Source organism: Channa argus, chromosome 3 (assembly GCF_033026475.1).
Source record: "Channa argus isolate prfri chromosome 3, Channa argus male v1.0, whole genome shotgun sequence".
Taxonomy (NCBI): Eukaryota; Metazoa; Chordata; class Actinopteri; order Anabantiformes; family Channidae; genus Channa; species Channa argus.
Genome location: NC_090199.1, coordinates 16,328,222 through 16,348,135, shown reverse-complemented (window position 1 = coordinate 16,348,135; position 19,914 = coordinate 16,328,222). Strand labels below are relative to the sequence as shown.

At 40.5% G+C, this 19,914-nt stretch overlaps 1 protein-coding gene across 30 annotated transcripts in view; it reads right to left on the bottom strand.

Annotated features, from left to right (window-relative positions):
• The window catches only part of ptprdb (protein tyrosine phosphatase receptor type Db), a 131,392-nt gene that overhangs the window by 25,609 nt on the left and 85,869 nt on the right, over positions 1-19,914 (bottom strand). For 11 of the 30 annotated variants that reach the window (XM_067497222.1, XM_067497229.1, XM_067497232.1 and 8 more), the window contains 18 exons: positions 15,069-15,257; positions 13,796-13,804; positions 11,840-11,857; positions 10,054-10,164; positions 8,504-8,515; positions 7,713-7,982; positions 7,202-7,311; positions 6,463-6,660; positions 6,006-6,131; positions 5,748-5,895; positions 5,411-5,556; positions 5,122-5,266; positions 3,912-4,214; positions 2,556-2,749; positions 2,241-2,267; positions 1,431-1,548; positions 579-1,166; positions 90-184 (listed from right to left, as the gene is read on the bottom strand). In XM_067497222.1, the coding sequence (XP_067353323.1) occupies positions 90-184; positions 579-1,166; positions 1,431-1,548; positions 2,241-2,267; positions 2,556-2,749; positions 3,912-4,214; positions 5,122-5,266; positions 5,411-5,556; positions 5,748-5,895; positions 6,006-6,131; positions 6,463-6,660; positions 7,202-7,311; positions 7,713-7,982; positions 8,504-8,515; positions 10,054-10,164; positions 11,840-11,857; positions 13,796-13,804; positions 15,069-15,257 (2,807 nt within the window). The remainder of the gene's footprint in view (positions 1-89; positions 185-578; positions 1,167-1,430; positions 1,549-2,240; positions 2,268-2,555; positions 2,750-3,911; positions 4,215-5,121; positions 5,267-5,410; positions 5,557-5,747; positions 5,896-6,005; positions 6,132-6,462; positions 6,661-7,201; positions 7,312-7,712; positions 7,983-8,503; positions 8,516-10,053; positions 10,165-11,839; positions 11,858-13,795; positions 13,805-15,068; positions 15,258-19,914) is intronic. The other 19 variants (XM_067497241.1, XM_067497244.1, XM_067497242.1 and 16 more) reach the window with 9 other exon arrangements.

The following is a 19,914-nucleotide window of genomic DNA, read 5'->3' as shown; positions in this document are numbered from 1 at the left end:
CCTCCTTTTTTAAACACCTGACCTGGCTCTTATTAGTATTATTAGATTTAACTTTATATTTAAATATGGTATATAGCACATCTACTTACAGTGAAAGGCTGGGCAGGGTTCTTCTCTCGGATCTCCCATGACAGTAGAACTGAGTGTTTCATCGCAGCTTTTACTCTGAAGTTTGTGGCAAAAACTAAGATACAAAGGCAGAAAAACATAAAAAAGACACAAAAGACATGAATATGATTCCACAGTCTTGTTTAAGCTCTCTGCTGAACCACACATGAAGACCTTACCTGTGTTTCATTGTCTAGAACCAGTTTCAGGTTTGCTATCTGCTCTTTTCAACACACAGTGAATGTGACTGCACAGGGACAATCACCCAAGACTCAAGACTCTTACCTTGTTTTGGGAAAAGGACGATGGGTCTAAGACTACAGTGACAAGACAACGAAAAAGGACACTTAGGATGTTTCACCAGATGTCGAGTGTCTGAGTGTACTACGTGTGCATGTGGGACTTAAGGAAGCGCGACTTGCATCCTGAGCAATGAAGATGGGTGGTTAGAAAGTGATTGTGAGTCCTACCTTGGTCTAGCTGCTGCGTCCTAAACTGGACACTGGGGCTATATGGCCCAGAACCAACAGCAGTGAACGCGCACACCCTGACATCATACACCGTGTCTGCATTCAGACCCTCCAACAAAACCCTTGACCCTGGAGCGGGCACCACAACTTCTGAGGCGTTCCCCCGACTGTTTATATCCTTGTACAGCACTGAGTACTTGGTAATTTTTCCATTTTGCTCAATAAGTGGGACTGATTTCCACGCCAGCTGGAGGGAGGTGGCAGTAGCCTCCAAAGAGATAACATTTTCTGGGTATCCATTTGGAGCATCTTCTGTAGTAGTCATCTCCGCAACTGCCTCATCTCCATACCCCATTTTGTTACGGGCAGACAGTCTGAACACATATTTAGCTCCCTTGTGGATGTCATGAGCAACATAGCAAGTCTCCGTGGAGGGGAACTCCACTACTGTAAAAGGCAGGACATCAATGCGGCCAAAGGTGAGGCGGTACCCTAGGAGGGAGGCTGGTGGGTTTGGAGGTGGTTCCCAGTCAAGCCGAGCATTGCCTGAGACAATGTGGTTCAACTTCAGTTTAGGCTTTTCGGGCACTAGAGAAAGAGAGAAATGGCGACAGAGCATCATGAAATGGTCATTATAGGATAATGACAAAACACATTATTCAAAACCTCAAGCAAAATTGCAAAATACGATAATATGGCATCAAATGACAGGCCTCTTACTGCTAAAGTAAGGTGTGACATAAACCCCTTCAATGATTTAATGTCCTCTAATGAGCATTAGGGATGGCGCAGTTGCGAACATCATTACTAGTTGTGTGTGTGTCTGTGCTTTGTAGCTTTGTGTACACTTACGTGGGATCGCTGTGCAGACTGTAACAGGTTTGCTGCGAGCACCATCGCCTTTGGCAGTGTAAGCCCCCACTGATACAGAGTAGGAAGTATCTGCCTTCAGGTCTCCAAGAACCACCTCCTGCAGGACAACAAAAAGCTTTGTCAGCTGCAAAAGGCAAAAGTGCCCTCAGGACAAATTCAGGGTTGCAATTTAATAAAAAAAGTCTAGGTCAAACTGGTCAAACCCAGTCCAAGAGACGACTTAAGGTGCAATTCTGTGCTATTTTCTGAGTATGTACAGGTGCAGACTTATTACTTTATTTAGCATGTGTTTTGGGCCACAAAGTACATTTTGAAGTTATGTGACTTACTTTTGTTTTTCACCTAGCTGCTGCTTTTGGGAAATGTCCTGGGAGTTTGGATTACAATCCCCTCACCAAAAGTCAGAATTTACATACTGTCTATCAGCATAGCTTAAAATGTAATTTAACCACACAAACATTCGGAACGTGTTTACATTTATCTCCGTGTTAACAATAAATACAAATGTTTTCTTCATTTCCTGGCCCGCAGATCAAATAAATAATCATAATATTTTGGCAATATCTACAAATGACTCATCAGTCATCTATGTATTGTTCTGTGGTCCTTTATTAAAAATCCTGGAGAACACAGAATGCAGAAATGAAAAAAAAAAACCTCTTTCTTGGTTTTGGATTTAAAATTCTTTTTCTGGTCCTAAGAGATTTTAAACTTCCAGTTTCATAAATATGACTCTTCTACTCTTCATACACTCCTATTACTATTAACTAAAAAGAAAAGTTTACTCACATACTCAGCTGAGTCATCATATCCCCACTGAATGATGGAGCAGTATAGAGAAAAAGAGATAAGGAGGTCAAACTTTTTTTACATTTGGGATAAAATTTAAATGTAACAAAATTAAGCAATTGTAAGTTAGTATTATGCTTAATATGTTTATTTATAAAGATATAGTAAGCCCATGGGATTCTTTATGGCTTTAGGCATGCTACAGTTCATAATAAATGTCACAGTACATTACTGCTGATATAAAGCATTTCTTAGTGCTTTAGGAGGCACACATAAATTAATTATGAGCTGCCAAATAGTAAATGTTAGTCTTACCTGTGAGTCCTCTATTAGGATGTCCTTGATGAAGGGCTGACCCCGAGGTTCTCCGTAGTTCATTCTCACATAATGGACTTGGTAGCCTCTGATCTGACCGTGCTGCCGTTCCGGCGCCGGTGCTCGCCATTTCACCCTAATGGCTGAAGTGTTCACAGTCTCTGCCTCCACCCCTCGCGGAGGACCACTTGGAACTAAAAATGCATTTTTGGTTAAAGGTCAGGGGTCACAGGTGATGGGTACTCAAACCTCTAAAATTAAGAGGTCTAATCAAAAATAGATTGATTTTAGGGCCAGGTAAAAATACTCAAAAGTTGGAAAAAAGGTAAAAATTCTACAATCCAAAAAGTCTAAAACTGCTCTGATATCAGGGAAAAAAAGTCAAAATAGTAAAAAATGAGAGTGCTTGAGGAAAAAAACATGGAGGAAAAAAGCAGTGGAGGATAAGAAGCAAATGTAGAGAACGATAAGAATGGCAGATAGAAAAGGATTTGTTGCCGAGGGCAGATAAACAGTGGCAAGCAGTCAAAGAGAAAATACTGTTATCAAGAAAAACCTCTCTCATGGTGCCAAGAAATACACTTCTCTCAAAAAGAAAATAAAAAAATACTGAAAAGAAAAAAAAAACTCCAGCCACCTCTGGTTATCTGTCTGACCCACACATAAGCACTTTAAAAAAAGTTGGAGTCAGAAAAAAATCTTAGTGGAGAGATTAGGAGGATGTTATATTAGGCATGGATATTGGTGAGGAAATATTACAAACTGCTGTAGGCTCAATAACATACATTGACTAAAGTTACTGTAGCGAAAAGATATTTAGATAGCTGTCATGGAACTGGAGAGGAGTTGGAGATGGTCAGTAAGAAAAGCCGAGGTGAGGAAAGGGCAAAGTACAGCAAAGGCCAAAAGGTTTGCTTTGGTAATGTGAGTGGCTAATATCACACAACAGGAAAATCCCAACCACCCATTTTCCCAAAAATGACGTTATTTTAGCAGAAAGCGGGAAAGTGTGGAAAAAAAGATACCAATAAAAAAATAATAAGACTAAAAAGAAAAAAGGGTTTGTTGACATAAGAATACGGTGAGAGACCAACAGGAAGAGACTTTTGGGTGCGGGAGGTTTTTGGTAGTTCTGAAGGAAAAAGGGGCTCGGGGGGTTCAAAAGTAGAGGGTCAGACAGTGGTTCTGAAATGCATCATCCATTTAGACTGCAGCTCAAAGAGACACAAAATGCTGTTACTGGTCAGTGGAAGCAGCTTTCGGTTAGTTTAGGGTGCTCTGAGCTGACTGAAAGTTACAGCTAGGTATTGTTAGTGACCATCGTAAGACAGGCACAGGGTTTGTTTTGGAACATACCATCTTCCTCGGTGCGGATAAGCAGCTGTAAACTTTCTGGTCCTTCCCCGGCCTCCGTCTGTGCCCGTACCGTTATGCCATACTCAGTCCATTTCTCCAGGTTTTCCAGGAGATATGGAGAATTTTCCAGAGGAATTGCATCAACTCTTTTAGACGTTTTGTTGCCCTCAGTAGTGGAGTACTGGATGGAGTATCCTGTAATGATGCCGTTCTGAAACTCCAGAGGAGGTGGACCCCAACTTACCAGGATGCTGGTAGAACTGGGACTGATACATGTGATGCCCTGGGGAGGTGCTGAAGGAACTGAGTGGCCAGTTTTGAGGAAGCACAATTGGGGTAGTTTGGGTAAATGTTAATTGGTCGTGTGTGCAGTTTGTTTTTGGTGGGTGGAGAGGTAAAGATGTAAGGTTTGCCGTGGAGGAATGGAGATGAAATTGAGCAGATGAAAGACAGAGAACAAAAGACAAAGAAACATAAAATGAAAACAAAACACTGGAGAACAGAAGCTCTTACGAAAAATGATCCTGAAACTAGAAAGCAAGATGGCTGAACAATGATACTGAATGATAGGTGTCAAACTTCTGTCTCGGTAGAAATGTTTGATTAATGAAAACGAGTGAATGACTTCAAAGAGATGCAACACAAAAAACACTCACCAGAGTTTTAACACACAGACATACCTGCCCATAACTTACTTGTCCTTACAGCCTACCCAAGCCTCTGTGCATGATCCTTGATGGAGTTTCATGATCTCTACCTACAAACCTCTGGCTTCTTACCTTGTTTTTACTGAATGTCTGACAGACCTCAGGTTGATAGCCAACAAATTAAGAACTGCTATCTGCCACTTAATCGCTGCAAGCTAAAACATTATTACTGGTATCAAATTGTAGAAATCACAAATGAGGCATATGGTCATATATTTGTTAAGTTATCAAATCTGAGGTCGGTGTAAGTCTGGATTCATGATGACAATGCAAAAACAATGTAACAGCAAAATGCTTTACCAAATGCAGTTTGCCACATAGTAGTATGTTACAGTATGATGCTCAGATCTTGCAGTACATATGCTCTTTTTGACTTTATATTTGAACAAATTTTTGCACTGTCAAAATAAAGCTCTCACTCTCTTTAAATTGCACACACACACACGTACACGGACACGTACACACACGCATTCACAAACAGCAGCAAGTGCGGTTGGACCTACGCGTCTGTGGTGTGTCGATGGACACCTCGTTGGTATATGCCCCAATTCCATGCTTGCTCCTGGCAGCCAGCTGGAAGGTGTAGGTGGAAAAAGGCTTCAAGTTCTTCAACAGATAGGAGGTGGCGGGCTCAAAGCTCACTTTCTTCTGAAGGGAGACGAAGAAAATATGTCCATTTATCTATCAGTCTGTACACCCATCCTTTAATCTTCCCACCCAACCAGCCAACCATTAATTCATTATGTTAACAACTAATCTCCGTTACCAATCCATCAGTCTGTCCCTCCTCACCTCCTCAGTGTCGTCAGCTCGTCGATAGACCAATTCATATCCTGTGATTTGGTTGTCAGGCCCACCCTGAGGTGGGGCCACCCAGGACAACAGGATACTGGTCTCAGATTTGGCCTCTCCCTTAAATTCTGAAGGTTGGGATGGGACTACAGATTTGAAGAAAAACGGGATTGGTAAAAGAAACATAAGACCACATATGAATATTTCTTTTCTTGTATTTTGTGGACGCCATTTGTTTGATGCTTGTAATTTTCCTGCTTGTTTATGAGCTTGTTTCTGTACAATAGTATACACACACATAAAACCTGACAACCTGCCCTCGCTACTTGTATCTTACCTCCAGTCTTAGCTATAATCTGCAGGTCCTGGGACAGGGGTCCATCTCCTACAGAGGTGAAGGCCAGCACTCTGATGTAGTAAGTCTTGTTAGGAGTCAAACCCTGGATGGTTATGAAGTTGGCGCTGCGCACCATCTGCTTCTCCCACTGCACAACACAACACAACACGAACACACGATACAATGTGTGAATCACACCGATGGTCAATTATGTACTGGGCACATGCAAAGAAAAACCATGCACACACAGACACGCACCTGGTTGACTGACAGTGTGTTGTCTGAAGTGTAGTACACTCTGTAGCCAACCACCTGTCCATTAGGTTCCTCTGGTTCATCCCAGTGGATAATTGCTGTTGTTGTGCTGAGCATACGACCTCTGACCTGCAGGGTTAAAGGAGGGTACTTCAGGGATTTAAATGTACTATCATTTTATGGTTTTGAAAATGAAAAGGAACTTAAGAATAGTGTTTTAAAATAACACACTAATATCAGAGTTTATGTAAAATACTAAATAATAGGCAGCTAATCAAAAGTTATAACAGCTTGAGGTAAAGTTCTTCCAAGTGAAAGCACGTATGTTAGGCTGAAAATGCGGACGGAGCATCATGCCAACTTTTTCTTCAAAGAGAAGCAAAACTGCATCCTTGAAAACCATTATAAAGTATATTACTGCAAAAACATTATCTTTGTCAACACCAGGCTTCATCCAAACCTGTCGTGGAGGGGAGGAGGGAGCTTGCTCAGCTGTGCGAGCCTCCACCACATCGCTGGAGGGGCCCTGGCCAATGGTGTTAACGGCTGCCACTCGAAAGTCATAATGAGAGTACGGGCTGAGGCCACCCACACTGTAGCGTGTGGTGGCGATGCCATCAATCTCTTTATAGGGGTCCTCTGAGCCTTTAGCACGATGCTTGAGGAAAAGAGGCAGGAGAAAAGAATATGCTAATTTAAAGCTATTTTTGTACAGAGGCTACATGTTGACTGTTTAGTATGCACATTATCGCACACAAACCAGTTACTCAATGAACTGCAAACACCTCACTCTTGTTTAACGACTAAGTATTAATGCAATAACATAAAGATGAGATACACACATATGAAGTACACACCCTGGTTTTAGTGAATGGAGAACTCAATCACTGCTGGTTAAACTGTTGTTTTTTTTCTTTTTCTTTCTATTTTAATTCATCCCTCCTTAAGAATAAAGTACTTGAAAGACACTTTAACACTTTCAATAAAGCAATATGATTGATTTTAGTACTGTAATGAGAGACAAGAGGCTGCTTTCTTTTGCAGCCCCTCTTCAAATAAGGTTGTTAAAAACAATTCATGTAAAATCTAAACGTCTTAAATTCTGTGTCTCTAAAACAGTTGCATGCACATGCTGTACTGCCAATGTGGTAGTGTGCAAGTAAGTGCACAGTGTTTTAGTGGATGTGAGCCAGTCACACCTGTATAATATAGTAGGAGACAGGTTCAGGGTTGCCAGAATCCCAGGTAAGAGTAATGCTTGTTGCAGTTCTCTCTGTCACCACAGGGGTACCAGGAGCCTTCGGTAGAGCTGAGCCAGAGGAAAAGAATAAGAATTTAATAATAAAAAAGCTTTTGGAACTTCAGCTTATTAAAGAATCTACAATTAAATGGTAAGATCAGTTCAGCAATAGGCTGAAACAATGGAAATAAAATTCAAATTAATTAGTTTGACCGCTGGACAAAAGAAATCCAGCGGGTTCAAAACTTCACTTTAAAGAGAGTTTAAACATAATTCAAATTAAAAACCATGTTTGTCAACTAAATAGAGATGTGCATTGTTTACCTCCTCTATTTAAATATCCATGAGAATCAGCATATACATATACGGTGTGTATACACTGCACCCTTCAAAATCAAGTGATGACCAAAGTCTCACTTGAGGCAAGGTCAAACCATTGCCCCTCTTCATCTACATGCTGATGAACCCACCTTTCACAATAATCTGTGCCACTGCCTCAATCACACCAAGAGTTGACATGGCAACACAGGTGTAATTGTTAGACTGGCGCACGTCCGTCAGTTCCAGGACATTGCGACCGATAGGCATGTCATCCTCTGGTGTCAGGTCCTCTGCACCCAACATCCACTTTACATAGGGCATGGGTGAGCCCACTGCCACGCAGGTGATGTTGACATTCCCCCCTGGCATGATCTCGCTGTCTGCTGGGGGGATGGAGAAGCGAGGGGGGACACGGCGCACTGGACCAAATAGCAATGAAAGCAGGAAGGCAGAAAAACGCAGACAATTAGAAATTCATGACAGTGACGTTCAGCAAAGCGCAGGTGATAACAATCAGGGGCTAAACACGGTATAGTTATTATTGTTTTTGTTGTGCCTTGTGCTCTGAGATTAGGTTTTATGGCATTCAAAAAAGACTGCAAACATTCAGACAGTCTGATACACCACCATAGGGTTCATGTGATATCAAAATGTTTTATTCATAGTGTTTTTAGGTGTGCTCCATTAAATATTTTATGAACTGAAACACAAAAGACTCTCACAACAAACTCACAACAAACACACATGCACTCACGGGAGAAAAAAAAAATGAACACAGGGTACAGTGTGTCTCAAAGGAGCAAACTGTACAGGCAGGTTTAAACCTTCAGTACCGCACATAAAACAGCCGAGACACACAAACACAAATGGCAGTTTAATGGAAGAAAAGAAAATACTCAGGAGAGACTCAAAAGAACCACACGGTCGTTACTGTACCAACCTTCTCGCAGCTCTGCAGAGGGAGGTAGGACAGAGTGCAGTGGGAGGAGGAGAGAACAGACAGGAAATATCAGAGAAGAGACAGGAGACAGGGAGAGAAAACAAGTTAGATAAAGGAGCACAGCAAGGTGGCAACATACAGAGGGACAGACAAAGAGAGTAAGAAAGAGAAAAAAAGAAAGATATGAGCATATAAAAGAGAAAATACCAGATACCCCAATTGGCCAGTGTGTTGGTTAAAGTCTTCCTGTTTAATGCAGCCTCCACTGTCTCTCTACACTGTCAAACAGTCAGTGAGCAGCACTGCAAGATTCTACTGCCCCTGCAAGTGTAGTCGAGTAATGTTGTTGCGCTGTATTATTTGCGGGACATATTGTATTATTTTAAAATTCCATACAAGTAGACCTTCATTTTGGCGGGTGCACTGTCCCTTTCGGTGTGATGCAATTTCTATTCTACTAGTTATATTTATGTTCTCAATCATTTTGTTAAACTGATGTTACTGATGCTACTGTAAAGAGTCAGAATATATACTTTTACATAACAATATAAGTTCTAACAGGAAGTACCATGACTATGTTTATTTAAGTTGCCTCTACTTACCACGTGTTTGCGAGCAGTACAGTCTTTTCCTGTGGACACCTCCGTGAAGGTACCCATTTCTTTTATTGTATTTTGTAAAATATGGAACGTATACCTACTTTTAACTTATAGGCTTATATTTTTGTTAACTTTTGCTAATTAGAGGATAAGTGGATGAGACTTGTCCAAAGCAAAGCTGCTGTGTAATGTCCAACGCTAGGACCCTTCCATGAAGGGGTTGAGACCATGTAAGTGAGAGAAAACCTATGAGAAACCCATTACACAAGATGCACATTGCTGACCTTGTACTGTTTGTGTGTCCAAGTGTGTGTGTGTGTATATATATATATATATATAAAATTTATGACAATGACGTGTGCATTTATTATCATATTATTTATTATTATTTATGTGTGTGCATCCAGTCATGTGCGTTGGTTTCATATCCCTAAGAGCAATGTTGCAGTCAGAAAAGCACACTGTTTAAAGCCCTTTTATTTTATTTATTTATTTATTTTTCTGAACGGGCAGAAAACAGAGCAAAAGGCCCCAGGAATAAAAATGTCTTCAAGACTCAACATTTTGGTGGGTATGCGTGTGTGTTGAAGTAGACAGCGCCTGAGGAAGTGAGATGCCTGTCAGATTTGGGGGAGAAACACAAGTCTTAACCAGACAATGATTTGGTATTTCTCTGAGGTCTAAAGGCTAAAGAGGGAGGGCAGAGAGATTAATAGCCGGAATGAAACATTTAGGAGCTCTTATTTTGAAACTACCCTGTTTTATGACTCTGCAGCTAAACAAATATAAATCCCAGCAACAGCATAATTTCATATTAATATGGGATACAAACATTGCTAACAGATGTGTATATACAAATCTTATGAATATTATCTTTGAAAAGATGTCTAGGAGTTCACATCCATTATCTCTGTGATGAACGAATCCAAGTACTTTTTATCCTCATCTTACCTCTGACATAGAGGTTAGCTGGGGTGGAATAACGTGTCCCATCACTGTTGGTGGCAACACACTCATACTTCCCCTGGTCTGACTCCTCACTCATTTCTATCTGGAGGGCACCTGGAGGGATGGATGAATGAGAACGAAGAGTAGAAGATAGAGAGAGGAGAATTCACAGAAAAATAGAGAGGAAGAAAACCAATAACACAAAAGTCATCAGATTATTGAATAAGCTCCATCATTACATCAACACAATAATGTTAAAAACTGTAGAAAGGTACAATAAATGAGTTTGAGAGAGTTTTCAGCAAAACCAGGCTGAACTTTGGATGAAGAACACAGGACTAAGAAGGGAGCCAGATCTTTAGGGACATGTAAACATGTTTCTACCACTGTCAGGGAGACTCTGCCCAAAATAAGAATCAGCTTCCTGATTAGAAAATGGGAAGAAAACAAAAACAAAAACAAAAACAAAACAAAACAAAAAAATAGCACTGACACAAAGCCTACAAAAACAGAGTCTTCATGCAAGGCAGAAACAAATAAACCAAGCAGCAAAATGTGGAGAAATCCAGTCACAAATTCGTTATTTGGAAAAGTCTTTGCTGAAAATCGAGATGCAGTTATATTAGGGAGCAAATCAGTTTTCAAGGATAAACTCTGACAAAGATATTGCCATAGCAATAAGATATTCCCAACCCTTTCACATCCACCAATGGGATTAGGAGTGTGATGTCATTTTTAAACACCCAATAAGGAGGCAAAGACATCAACAGACCTCCATCAAGGCCAACAGATAAAAAAAAAAAAGGACGACATACGCAAAGCCTTGGGAAGGGACCGATGCTTTCTCGCTCCCTGAAAATAGAAAAACTGTCAAAAAAGTCAACCAGAGTTTATTTTTTAAAAGATGGTGTGGTAAGGCAAAAAAGCGCCCATAAAAACTTTATCAAAAAAGTGGTTGTTTGGGGCTTTTTATCGGTAATGAGAGAGAAAAGAGGAAGTAATGGTAAAAAACATGAAGGAATGTGTGTGTTTGTGTGTTTACGTATGTGTGAGCACACTAATGTCTGCAAGAGTGTCTGAGTCTTCACCATCTGGACTTTTCAGGCTGAGCGAATAACAGCTGGGAGGGAAAACCAAACGGGAACGTTTGATTGGGCAAATATAAGACAAGGTAGAAGGAGAGGCCGGGTCAGGCTTAGGTCAAGACCCAAAAACAAAAGAGAAAACAACATCAGTTCGTAAAAAATTTAAAAAGCAAACAAACTGAGGCATAAGTGATAATTTTTGTTTTACCATCCAAAACTAAGCATCAAACAAATAAGTCATAAACACACCATGCTTTAGATTGAATATAAAGAAAATGTAAAAAAGCTAAATGATGTTAAACTGATGTATACAAAATAAATTAACTAATTTAAAAGAAAAATCAAAATATGGTGAGGAAGAAAGCAATGGATTTCTGTGTTAGAGTGAATGTCGAGGCAGAGATGGACAAATGATAGGATGAAGAGAGGATGAAGGATGAGTATAGGGGAGGTGAGTAAAAGTCATAGTATAATGAATCACTTGCTCAATTCCAATTCCCCCACTTGCACCTACTGCAGATCTGAACCTGCTGAATAAGTATTAACCAATATGGCAGAGTCCTGAGTCTTTTGGACTAAAACCCATATTGATTAACCCACGCAGAACTGTTTTTTAATTCTTTCAGATCTGTAAGACAAGTAGGAACCAGGGGATGAAAAGGAATCAGGCCACTGTGTCATGTTGGTCCTCCCAGCAGTCTTACCTCGTATGGGCGTGCCACCTGAGTGGGCAATGAATGCACGAGATTAGAGAAGGAGAAGAAGAAGAAAATGTTAGTACCACAGCAGGAGAAGGAGATAAGGGAGAGGGGAAGTTGGGGTGGGGGGTGGGGTGGGGGAGTAACTTGGAAAGGAGAAGAATCAACTTAGAAAGAAAGACTCAAAATATAGAACCTTAGAGTGAGAGGAAGAAGAGGCATAAAAGAAAAAGACAGAATAAATAAAGACAGAATAAGCCTGAGAAGAGAAAGATATTAGATAGACAGAGAGGCAGACAGTGACAGAGTTATAAGGAGATGGGTTATAGATTGGATTTTATTAATTTGCAGCAAGGGCAGATGTGATTGTAGGAGTGGGGCAGTGGCTGTCAGCGGGGTAAACTGGGACACTAAGTAGACTTAAAGGCCCTAAGTCCTAAACTGCTGGTGTCCTCTATCTAGATCAAAACAATGTGTAATCTGAGTACTACTTAAAAGTAATACTGTAAATGTTCCTAAAGGAAAAAAATCCACTCTCCAACACTTGAACACTTCAAAAAACTGACCTTGCGTCGCTATTGTTTGTACTGATTTCATGTTTTTCTAGTGTACTTTTTTTTAATCTTCCAAATAACTGGCAAAAGGTTAGTGATGTGACATCAAGTCAAAATCTTTTCATCACGGTCACAGCTGAGTCTGACAGCCGAGAAATCTTGTAAATCTAAAACAGCAGTAGCCTTAATGTCAAGCTGATGTCATTTCAGAATCAAAGAGCGCAATGTGAGTTTGTGCACTCAATATCTCAAACCGAGATGGTGCATCATGCACACTAGTGTCTTCAACAATAGAGAAGGCAAAATAGCTACAAGGATGTTTTGTTTACTGTATGTGTTGGACTGAAATAATAAAGGCACTTGGATATAATACATGGATAAAATAACAGACCAAAATTCTGCAGTTTAGAAAGTAAAAGAAAGAAAAAAAACCCCACAAAAACAGAGAAACGCAGAAAAGCCTCACATTTAAGATGTTATAATCAAACTGACATGTTTTTCTTGAAAAATATTAAACCATATAAGGATTTTCATTTCAATAATGCTGTAGATTAATCAACTATATTAATCAACAATAATTTTAGCTCTACAGAGGTGTCATTCTGATTTCATCTCATAAAAAACATCTCACAAATAGATTTCAAATGCTCAATGTTACAAATTGCTTTAAGTATAAGTTTAAAAGTATTGAAGAGTGGATGACTGTCAGACCACTACTCGTACCTAACAGCTTTACTATATATATTGTACATTCACTACACTGTACAGCCAACGTCTATAAGTCTGAAACCTGGTAGCCATTGATTTTCTTCTAGTGGCTTCCACCAGAGGCCTACAGTACCTAACAGCAATCTAGAGTTGATGGCTTATTGACTGGTAACTCTATACAGCAGAGCGGACAGAGTAAGTGGGTGAGTAAAGGACAGTGAGTGAGTGAGTGAGTGAGTGAGTGAGTGACTGAGGGAAAGAATAATTTAATAAGTGAAGGAAGTGAAGGAAGGTGAAAAAATGGGTGAGTGTGAGGTGAAAGTTATTGTAATTCTTTGGGTGTGGAGAGGCTGCAGGTGCACAGGTGAGGGTGAGATCATCTACCTCTAGGGTGATAGAGACACAGGATATGTGAGTGTTTGTATGTGTGTGTTTGTAGCTTCTACAGTACACCATGTTTCATTAGACAAACAATGTGTGGGTGGCTGGAGAGATGGCTGTGTATTTCTCTCTGTGTGTGCATCTGCGCTTTATATTATATTATCTCTATCTGTGACTGTTAGTAAAATGCGTGCCATGCATTTTAATAACACTCCAACATTTGTAAAGGTGGGCAGCAGCAGAAACAGTAGCAACATTAGTGAACAGTATATAGAGAAGTGGACAGTGAGGGTGTGGGCCTCGGAACAGAAGCACTTACCAAAGGACTCTGTGGTTAAAAAGATATAAAGAGAAAAGAAACAGCATAGACATGGCATTACAATCGGACCACTGGTTACACAGAGGAGTTGACTTAGCAGAAACACCTTGAAACAGTACTGGACCTCGCCAAAAAGCAGTAATGAATATTGATAATTTACACAGAAGTTTGTTTTAACGGAATAGTAAAAGTCATCTACTTTGTAATAATCACCTAGAAGAAGCAAGGCTAACACACTTGACATTTTGTAAAGCTTTTTATTTACTTTCTATTCTTTGGTAAAATACAGGTAAGTGGCAGTCTGAGCAGGACAAAGGGGGTTGAGCCAGAGAATGAAAATAACAACAAAAACAAAAACAGGGACAGAAGCAAGGAGGTTGTTATCCATATAGAAACCAGGGAGTTAGGTGTCCCATCACAAGAGAGGGGCTTTGGGTACACAGTTGGTCCCTGGAAGCAGAAGGAGGACTGAGGAGGAAGGAGAATTTACACACTACTGTGGCTATAGAAAAACTGGTTGAAATGGAGCGAGTGGCTTGACTTCTATACAATATATTCAGTGTGTTTCAAAGTAATTTGTCTTTGAATTTAACAAATTCTGTTTACGTACTTCCTAAAATAACGTTGTCTGTGAATACATTGCGAGTCAAATTCACACCCACGCAAGACACATTTTCAAAGAAATAGGAAAAACAAAAGGTTACTTGTTTGTTTAGTCACAGCAGTGAGCTATTTTAGTAAGGCCAATCCCTCGGTACATGCCACCATCACCTGTGTTTACATTGCAAAGAGAAATTTATTGAGATATGACTAGACACAAGCAGTGCACTGATGCCTGCTGTTACAAATATTTTATGATGTTTTTACAAAGTGAAAAATTTAATCATTTGTGATGGTGATTTGCAAAGGGAGACCTCACAAAGTTTGGAGAAAAGCAGAGAAAAGAAGGGGGTTCACTTGTGAGGCCTTGAAGAGTTTAGAAGGGTTGGCAAAGATACACAGCAGCTCAAACCACAGCAGCAGAGAGGGGCAGCTGAGAAACACAGCCAGTAACCACTGCAGGAGGAGTGTGGAACTGCATTAAGAAAAGGGGTGAATGGGGGCAAAAATAATAGAAGCCTCGTAGGAACGGAGATATAAAAAAAAAAAAAATGGGGTTGGGGTAAAGACCGGATTTTGAGCGAGGCATAAAAGCAAAGTAGGAAGGATAAAACAATCTTAAAGCTGGGGTTAAAAGGAAGATAAAGATCAGAAGGACAAAAGCATTGGTTACCTGAGCGGAGCTGCTTGATTCGTCCATTGTTATTGGATGTATTGACTGGCAGGAAATCCTTGAACCAGGTAATTTCTGGGTCAGGGTTGCCACTAGCTGCACAGAGCATTGTGGCAGTCCGAGAACGCTCCACCACTTTCAGCTGGGGACCCATGTCTATGGTGGGGAACCCCGGGGGTAGCTGGTCCTCTGGAAAGATTTAGAAGAATCTCATTTAGCCTGGAAAAATATTTTAAAAATGTACAAAAAAGCTCTCCGTGATGCCAGAACAGCATATTATTCATCATTAATAGAAGAAAACAAGAACAACCCCCGGTTTCTGTTCAGCACTGTAGCCAGGCTGACTAAGAGCCATAGTTCTGTTGAGCCTACTATTCCCTTAACTTTGAGCAGCAATGACTTCATGACCTTCTTTATGAATAAAATTGTAGCTATTAGAGAAAGAATTCACCAGATCTTCCCCCCAAAAATTACAGATAGATCTTCATGTACAGCAGTGCTAGAGTCATCGATAAGGCCCCACTCCCTGTTAGACTGCTTTTTACCCATAGATTTCTCTGAGCTAACTTCAATTATTACCTCATCTAAACCAACAACCTGTCTGCTAGACCCTATTCCACTAAGCTGCTCAAGGAAGCTTTACCCTTAATAGATACGTTCATATTATATATCATCAATTTATCTTTAGAAACAGGCTATGTACCACAGGCCTATAAGGTAGTTGTAATTAAACCACTACTTAAAAAACCCTGTCTTGACCCAGGTGTTTTAGCCAATTACAGACCAATATCTAATCTCCCCTTTATTTCTAAAATAATTAAAAAAAAGTAGTTGCAAAACAATTATGTGATCACCTTCATAGGAACCATTTGTATGAAGACTTTCAGTCAGGATTTAGAGTTCATCATAGTACAGAAACAGCACTGGTAAAAGTCACCAACGATCTTCTCATGGCCTCAGATAATGGGCTAGTCTCTATACTTGTTCTGTTAGATCTTAGTGCTGCATTTGATACCATTGATCCTAACATTTTATTACAGAGACTGCAACATGAAATTGGGATTAAAGGAACTGCACTAGGTTGGTTTAAATCTTATTTGTCTGATAGATTTCAATTTGTTCATGTTAATGATGAATCCTCCATGCACACAAAGGTTAGCTATGGAGTTCCACAAGGCTCTGTGTTAGGACCAATACTTTTTACTTTATATATGTCTCCTTTAGGCAACATTATTTGAAAACACTCCATAGGTTTCCACTGTTATGCTGATGATACCCAGCTATATTTATCTATGGAACCAGATGAAAATAATCAGTTAATAAAGCTTCAAGCCTACAAGACATAAAGGCCTGGATGTCCCACAATTTTTTACTTTTAAACTCAGACAAAACTGAAGTCATAGTATTTGGGCCCAAAAATCTCAGAGATATGATGTCCAACCATATTGTTACTCTAGATGGCATAAGTCTGGCCTCCAGTACTACTGCAAGGAACCTTGGAGTTATTTCTGATCAGGATCTGTCCTTTAACTCACATATAAAACAAATCTCTAGAACAGCCTTCTTCCACCTACGGAACATTGCCAAAATTAGGAGCATCTCAAAGTGATGCCGAAAAACTGATCCATGCATTTGTTACTTCTAGGTTGGACTACTGTAATTCCCTACTTTCAGGATGCCCCAGTAACTCCCTAAAGAGCCTGCAATTAATCCAAAATGCTGCAGCAAGAGTGCTGACTGGAACTAGCAAGAGACATCATATTTCACCTTCACTAGCTTCTCTCCATTGGCTTCCCATTAAATTTAGAATAGAATTTAAAACCCTGCTTCTTACATATAAAGCTCTGAATGGTCAGGCTCCATCATATATAGAAGACGTCATAGCACCATATAATCCCAGTAGACCACTTCGCTCTCAGAATGCAGGCCTACTTGTGGTTCCCAGAATTTCCAAAAGTAGAATGGGAGGTAGAGCCTTTAGCTATCAAGCTCCTCTCTTGTGGAACCAGCTCCCAGTTCAGATTCGGGAAGCAGACACCCTCTCTACTTTTAAGTCTAGGCTTAAAACCTTCCTTTTTAATAAAGCATATAGTTAGTTATAGTTATGCTGCCATAGGCTTAGACTGCTGGGGGACCCACCCCCCAATGCACTGAGCTCCTTTCCTCCTCTTGACCATCTCTCCTCTCCTCTCACCCCGCAATTGTCACCACTGTATGTCATTAACTCTGTGTGTTCTCTCCCGTAGTTGTCTTTGTCCTCCTCTGTCCCCCTCTCTCTGTCCCTTTCTGCAGGTGTCCCCCGGCTTTGAAGCTGTGTGTCTTCCAGCGTGCAGCTATTGGTCCTACCAATCTGCCCGATGTTTTGTTGTTGCTTTTTGTTGCTCTGTTCTTTTCTCTCTCCCCTTTCCACTCACCCCAACCGCTCGAGGCAGATGGGCGTCCACCCTGAGCCTGGTTCTGCTGGAGGTTTCTTCCGTTAAAGGGAGTTTTTCCTCTCCACTGTTGCCTATGGCTTGCTCCAGGGGGAATTGTTGGGTTCTCTTTATACATGTTTATAATCTTGACTTTATTCAGAGCTGGACTAATGTCCCTGGCTCGGGCATTCTAACCTTTTATTTGTCCGACATATCATTTTAAGATCCACATTTAAATATATTAAGAATATACACTGCAGTACATCACCTTTTGATGGCTACAACCAGTTCTTAATATTACTGACATTTTCCTTTTGTCAGTTTACCAGTTACTGAATCTTCCTTTGACCTGTGTTGCCAGATTGGCAACAGGGATGATGCTCTTTGGTGGATTTCAGGTTTTTTATATAACATCTAACAGATCAACTATTTTCAGTATAAGAGATAACATAATGAAAAGATGGGTTGAGCCTAAAAATTGATGCTACACAGGTGAAAAGATTTTAAGTGCAATGGGCCGGTCAAATACCAAAATTAAATTGAGATTCCAGTTAGAGACAAAATATGTTTTGCATCAGCCTTGAGCCTGGAGGCAAAACTTTTGAAGAATCCAATGGTGAGGTCAAATGGAATAACTGACATTTGACTACATTTGCCAATTTAAGGCGACTTCTTCTTGAAAAAGAATCAATTGAAAATCAAATACTTTCTATTCTGCCAGGAATATGTAGCAGTTAAGCTGCACTTTTTGTCCAGCTTAGTTTACTGCACATACAGTAACCTTCTTTGCAAGTTCACACCTTGCATAAAATCAAATTGCCGAGGTCCAATAAAGACATATCCACCCTTTTGGGTTCGCAAATCAAATGTGAATTCATAGACATTCAAGGCAATTAAATCAAGCACAAAGATTAATTCCACTGTGATGAAGGAAATCAAAGCGGTGGGCTACCTTCATTCAGTTGAAGTGGAAAATTTCAAAGGAAAGGGACAATGCTTTGAGGAAGCATGAACTCAGCCACACTGAGAGGTTACAGTTGGTTCACAGCAAATCTGTTTTTAAAAACAAATTCTTAACTTAGTTCAAGGCTATACTTTAAAACTGCAAGGTAAAATGTCAGAGTCATGAGTCATCCATAATAACGTAGATAAAGATAGACATTGATAAAAAAGGCAGATGAGCAAGGAGTGTGTGTTCCTGAATGTTTGCAATGTATTTGATCTAGAAGGCAGTCTATTTTAATTTGACTCTATTTTTTAAAACCTAGATTCCCTTGTGACTTTATCTTTCTCAACCACACAGAGGCTCATTAATGGGAAATCCTAGCACTGAACCTCACCAAGGAGATGCTAATTCAGGTACTAGCCCATCGAACCGTAGCCGATGGGTTGTGAGAAACCGGCTTCATGTGTGCGAGTGTGGCCTTTTAACAGCTCCGGTTTCAATCAATCACCACGCCTGACAAATGGAAACATAGGCATAATAAACCAAGGGAACAGGATAAGAAGGTGTTTGCACGTAAGAGTGTGTGTGTGTGTGTGTGTGTGTGTGTGTGGGGGGGGGGGGGGCGATTGGTGAGGGGAAGCAAAAGTGTATAAACAGAGAAAAAGGGGGAGAGAACAGAACAGAAAAGACAGAGTGGCAGAAAGCAAAAGAGAGGGAGTGAGCAGGAGAAAAACAGACAGAAAGAGAGGGAGAGCACAGGGGACCCATACAGCATAATAATCCTGATTCTCTCTGCTTTCATTATGCAAACGCTTACTTCAAAGCCAGCCCCTCATAGGCAGGAATAATCCATTCTATTTCATCTACCTGGGTGGGACACTGCACTAAACACTAAGGACGCACAGTTAGAATGCTACTCCCTGAGATCAGGCATCTCTGTCTGCCTCTGTTTCACTGCCACTCACACATGTGCAAAAACAAGAGTTGGATGTGGATGTGTAGCTACAGGTGTGCAGGGAGCTGCAAACTTAGACAAGCAACACTAGGAGTTTGCTCATGAATTGGATGCACATGCACATTTACAGGTGCACAAAGACGCAGTCACTATACTGTGCACATATAAACAAAGCCTTGTTAGTTTACACATGACAACATGTGAAGTCATGTATTTGAAAGTATTTAAGGTCTGATTAAAAGAGCAGATGGACATACACACAGACGGTAATGCACGCACATAATCAGCCTCCCACCAGCTGTAATAGGGACAGGTGTAAGCAAAACCAAAGTGTGTGTGTGTGTGTGTGAGAGTGCTGCTGAAGAGTAACAGCTCCGAACCCCCTGAGGTCAGAACAGATGTGTAACCTTAGACTCTGTTGAGTGAGGAGCCTTCCACACATCCCACTGTTTCACTTGGATGTGCTCCCACTTCAGTGTTTCCACTGTGAGCGATCCAGATAATTTCACAGCTCATAGTAAAGCCTGATCG